Source organism: Prunus persica, chromosome G3 (assembly GCF_000346465.2).
Source record: "Prunus persica cultivar Lovell chromosome G3, Prunus_persica_NCBIv2, whole genome shotgun sequence".
In the NCBI taxonomy this organism is placed as follows: Eukaryota; Viridiplantae; Streptophyta; class Magnoliopsida; order Rosales; family Rosaceae; genus Prunus; species Prunus persica.
The window spans coordinates 18,217,696-18,223,392 of record NC_034011.1 but is presented as its reverse complement, the minus strand read 5'-3'; the positions used below and the strand labels follow the sequence as shown (position 1 = coordinate 18,223,392).

Genomic DNA, 5,697 nt, shown 5'->3' with positions numbered 1-5,697 from the left:
TGTGGAGGAGGGCTCTGGGGGTGTGGGTAAGGGAGGGAGTGTGAGAGGATGTAGTTCAGAGAAGGGGTTTTGGGTCGAGAGAGAGAGAGAGAGAGAGACGATGTGCAAGAGTTGTAATTAAAATGTGTTTTAAATCTGGACCATAGAAACAATTAAACTGTGAAAACCAGAACTTGTAACTAATCCGTATATTCGTACTCCGTAATGGAGAATCCGCCTATATAAGGAAGAAGAATTGAGGCTGAAGGAAGAAGACAAATATTGAAGAAGAACTGAGAAATAAGAGAGAATTTGCTTTCTTTGATTTTCAATCGTATGAACAATTACAGAAGGATGTGTTTTATATCATATGTTTAGCCTATAACTAATGCTTAACAAACTAACTAATAATTACAGCTGTGATACGTGAACCACACGTGCTGACACTAACAAACTCTTAGCTAACTGTTACTGTTATCAAGCCGTACAAGAAAACGTATTTTAATAGCGACTGGTAGTTAATTTCTGATGGAGAACCGTACGTAGCCACCTCTTAAACGTTTTTATTCCACTTCTGTGGACACGAGACATTGCACGTCACTGGCCTTGTAGCCTTAATCTGATCGTCTTCATACCTTCAGAGACCTTTTATTTATAATGCTAGGTGGCTTCTGGAGGCTTTGAAGTAACTAACAGGCACAATATAAACTAGCTGCTAACATACAACGCTGGCCAACAAGAAGATGGAGGGCTATAACTTGGGTGTGAGAAAAGGAGCTTGGACTAGAGAGGAAGATGATCTTTTGAGGCAGTGCATTGAGAATCATGGAGAAGGAAAGTGGCACCAAGTTCCTAACAAAGCAGGTATTAATGTAAATATAACTCAGAGAGATATATGATATAGATGGTTAATAAATAGCTAGAGCTTAATTAATAGGCAGTGAAGCCTTAAATTAGTGATGTTTACAAGGCCTTAAACTTCTCCACTTATTGCCAATTGGTTGCTTTTAATTTTGTCTTTCAACGGCTAGGCCCAATAGTCACTAGTGCTCCCATATTACTCATTATTTATGTTGTCCACGTGCTTAGCTCAAATGATATCACTCGTGGGCCGAGGGGTGCTAAGAGACTTATCCAACATCTGGAATTTTTTGCATTATGCATGGATGCAGGGTTGAACAGGTGCAGGAAGAGCTGTAGACTAAGGTGGATGAACTATTTGAAGCCAAATATCAAGAGAGGAGAGTTTGCAGAGGATGAAGTAGATCTAATCATTAGGCTTCACAAGCTTTTAGGAAACAGGTACCAATAAATGTCTCTTTCCTTATCCCACATGGTTCTTTCATCACATACCATTCAAAAAAACCTAAAATCCACAATTGCCGACATGCATCCCGTGTTGTTTTCTATATTATATCTTCTCTTGTTTATCTCAGTACGCATGCACAACCACAAAAAAGCACTAGAAGGGCCATGAAGCCATGCATGATGTATCTTAGTCTCTGTGAATCGTAAAACATAGTGATCATATATGTTACAACATCTACAAAAAGCTTTTTATCACAAATAGCCCTGAGGTTTTGCGAAATTATCGTCTTTCGTCTTTAATGTTTTTTATGTGATATTAATGGTCCTTAAGGTTATCATCCACAAATCAAAATGGTCTCTATCGTCAGTTTCCGTTAAATTTTCTATTAAAATGATGATGTGGTATATATATGGGGCAACACATCTAATAATATAGTGCCACGTAGCTTTAATAAAAGATTTAAATCCCAACCCGGTTCTTTGCTTGCCTGACCATCACCCTCAAATCTGATGAGAGAGAGTGAGTGAGTGGAGGGAGGTGGGTGCCACGGTGGGGCGACAGGTTTGAAGGAAGAGGGCGAGAGAGTTTTTTTCAAAAAAAAGAAAATTTAAGTTTTAATCTTATCTTTTTTAAATATATTAATACTTTATTTAAAATCACGTGGCTATATATTGTTGGATGTGTGGCTCACATATATGCCATATCATCTTTTTAATAGAAAATTTGACGGAAGTTGACGGCAGGGTTTGATTTATTTCCTACTTTGTGTGTGTGTATCATAGCACAAATGTATTGATTTATTTTCTCATGCTATCTGTCGAAGGTGGTCATTGATTGCTGGAAGGCTTCCAGGAAGGACAGCGAATGATGTGAAAAATTATTGGAACACTCGACTGCGGACGGATTCTCGCCTGAAAAAGGTGAAAGATAAACCCCAAGAAACAATAAAGACCATCGTAATAAGACCTCAACCCCGAAGCTTCATCAAGAGTTCAAATTGTTTGAGCAGTAAAGAACCAATTTTGGATCATATTCAAACAGTCGAGAATTTTAGTACGCCGTCACAAACATCACCATCAACAAAGAATGGAAATGATTGGTGGGAAACCTTTTTAGATGACGAGGATGTTTTTGAAAGAGCTACATGCTATGGTCTAGCATTAGAGGAAGAAGAGTTCACAAGTTTTTGGGTTGATGATATGCCACAATCGAAAAGACAGTGTACCAATGTTTCAGAAGAAGGACTAGGTAGAGGTGATTTCTCTTTTAACGTGGACTTTTGGAATCATTAAATTAGGGAGCGCTGCTTCAATTGATGAGGTTGCTTTTTAGAGCGGTTGTCAAAAGATCATTGCTTTTAAAATAAGCATGATATTTTATTTTTACCAAGCACCTTAAACTGCTTAACTTTAAAGTTAAGCAGGTTTTTAGCGAAAAAAAGAAATCCCAAATGGGGCCTAAGTCTTTGTAATGTTGGGCTAGCTTTTTCCTTTCCCTTTTTTTTTTAAAAAAAATGTTTGATGGTGACTTTGCATTGTATATCATCTAGCTTGTGTACTTTTTTTTGTTGTTGAAAACATCTAGCTTGTGTACTACTGTTTTCCTTTTGTTGATGTTAATTTAATATTCTTTTATATGATTATACAGTGGGGATATCAACACGGGAGACTTCGGAAAATGCCAGAGAAGAGAGAAATTTTTTAAAATAAGTCAAAATGGATAAAGTTGCCCTTATTTATTTTTGGATTTCCTAAGGAATCCTTTACATTTGCATATCTTTGGTTTGAAAGTTGAGAGGTTTTTCTATCTTTTTTTAAAAAGTTTTTGCTTTTTCCAAAAGTGAAAGTTTTTTTGTGGCTAAAACCTAAATTTACTTATTACAAAAGACAAGAAAATTAATGTGGGCATGCGTAGAAAAGTCACATGAGACAGATGCTAAATGAGAAATAAAGCATAGTGATGAGCTGAATAAAAGGCACATGTATGTTTATGTCTCCAAACTATACTTTTGCGATTTATTATGCATAACAACATTAGGCAATCATTGGTATCAGGTTTGAACTACCATAACTTTGATAATGTGAATATGTGAAACCCCCTCCCTCTTATAATTTAGACTATCATTTATATTCAAAAAAACATAAACAAAAATCAAACAAAATATCATAGGCAATCAATCTTGATAAACGGGATTTTCTTGAGTTTGAAATTGTCCACTTGTTACACTAAGTATGAATCTCGTTAGAACTCCTTCCCATTAATTCCAGTTAAATTAAGGGATATGATTTCCCCACTCCCATTTTCTCCACTTACACTCCCTTTTACTTTTTAATACTTTTTAATCAATTTTATTCTTTCTCTTTCCTATTCTACTCTTACCCTACATTAATTTCTTTTTACTTCACTTTCATATTAGTTCCTTTTCTTTATACTTAATTTTCCAACTTGCACTCCATTTTCAGTATATATTTTTTTCCTTTAATAGAGTAAGAAATTAAGTTTTTTTTTTTCCTTCCCTTTAATACTGAAAATGAAGTGTAAGTTGAAAAATTAAGTATAAAGAAAAACAAATAATATAAAAGTGAAGTAAAAAAGAAATTAATGTAGGGTGAGGATAGAATAGGAAAGAGAAAGAACAAAATTGATTAAAAAGTATTTAAAAGGAAAAGGGAGTGTAAATGAAGAAAAGAGAAATGGGGAAATCAGCTCCCTAGATTAATTTTTTTGGGCCTCCAGGAGTTATGAACAACTAAATGTACATGTCATTTTCGTTTTAAACACATATGTCATTGATATACCCAAATGAAACATAACATTGTGAAGTTTTTCATTTTACAGTTGCAATGCAATAGAATTATTCTATATATAACACGCAACAATAACTATAAACTCTTGTCAAAACACATTCTCTAATGCGGATGTTCGAACACTATTGTTATGTGAATGTCATGTATTTTCTACTACTTCTCTTTAATTTTTCGCATGTTTACAATGGTCACTGCTACAAAAAAGCAAAAAGACGACGGTAAATCACCGTCGTGTATTCGATTTTTCAATGGTCGTGGAATCCACCGTCATCTTTTCCCTCATATACCACGACGCTAAATCACCGTCGTTGTTAAAATATACAACGTCATCAACAAATACAAAACGACGTCTTTGTACTGCAAAAAGATCTAAAAAAGCAGTCGAAGATGAGAATAGACGACCAACTCTCTAAAAAAACCGTCGTTAAAAAGGAAAAATATGACACATATTAAGAGAACAAGGCCGCAAGATAGACATACAACGACGGAAATAAAAAAACGACGCCGTTAAATATCATTTTCACGACAATAAAAAATTTGACGTCTTTAAATACATTAGAAGACGACGTTATTGATACCTACTACGTCGCATATATAAAAACAGCCGTCGTAAAATTAATTTTCCACTTCGATTTTTCGATAAAAGATGACGTGGAAATAGTTGTCAGTGTCATTATTTACGACGTATGTATTTATTGAGTAGACGTTGAAAAACGAAACAACGTCGGTTACAAATATATAAGAGTCGTATTACAAAATTTATACGTCATATTTTCAGAAACAAACAACGACGATAAATATTAGACGTTGTTAAATAAAACAACGTCGGAAAACAATAAAAACAGACGTGTTTAGTCTGCTAAAGTTCTAGAAAATAGTCGAGGATGAGAATAGACGACCAACTCAAACAAATCACCGTCGTTAAAAAGGAAAAATATGACACATGTTAAAAGAAAAAGGCCGCAAGATATACATACAACGACGACAACTAAAATTTTACGCCGTTAAATATAATTTACACGACAAGAAAAAATATGACGTCTTTAAATATATGAGAAGACGACGTTATTGAAATATACTACGTCTCTTATTTACAAACAACCGTCGTGAAATAAATTTTCCACTTCGATTTTTCTAAAAAAGATGACGTGGAAATAGTTGTCAGTGTCATTATTTACGACGTATGTATTTATACAGTTGACGTTGAAATGCGAAACAACGTCGGTGGCATTTATATAGTCGACGTTGTATTTATATCTATCATCATTACTCACGACGCACTTAATAATATAGACGACGTTGAACTTCTAAACAACGTCGGTTCCAAATAAATGAGAGCCGTATTACAGAACATATAGACGGCGTTGATTATGATGAGAGCCGTATTACAAATAACGTCGTTTAATTGTTATTAGACGGCGGTTATAATGAATTTCCGTCGGAATTCATTTCGTTCCTCTTCGTTTATAAAAGAACTTGCGACGTGGAAAATGTATGATGACGTCGTATTTTTTAACGTTCAGATTATATATCTCGTTTTTTAGACGTCGGTATTATGGGATTGGAGTTGTGTTATTTTGAATTACATGGCGGTTCTTAATG

General features: G+C 34.6%; 1 protein-coding gene across 1 annotated transcript; it reads left to right on the top strand.

The window, feature by feature from the left end:
- Window positions 588-2,961, top strand: LOC18783018 (transcription factor MYB75). Its single transcript, XM_007216468.2, has 3 exons — window positions 588-843; window positions 1,152-1,281; window positions 2,112-2,961. Exons 1-3 carry the CDS (start codon window positions 723-725, stop codon window positions 2,578-2,580), a joined length of 720 nt encoding a protein of 239 aa, XP_007216530.1. The 5' UTR covers window positions 588-722; the 3' UTR covers window positions 2,581-2,961.

What these genes read in the sequence shown, in the direction of transcription:
- LOC18783018 (XM_007216468.2), top strand. Translation starts at nt 723, where the DNA reads ATGGAGGGCTATAACTTGGGTGTGAGAAAAGGAGCTTGGACTAGAGAG. An exon ending in CCAAGTTCCTAACAAAGCAG is followed by an intron (nt 844 to 1,151) that starts GTATTAATGTAA and finishes GCATGGATGCAG; the next exon opens with GGTTGAACAGGTGCAGGAAG. An exon ending in CACAAGCTTTTAGGAAACAG is followed by an intron (nt 1,282 to 2,111) that starts GTACCAATAAAT and finishes TATCTGTCGAAG; the next exon opens with GTGGTCATTGATTGCTGGAA.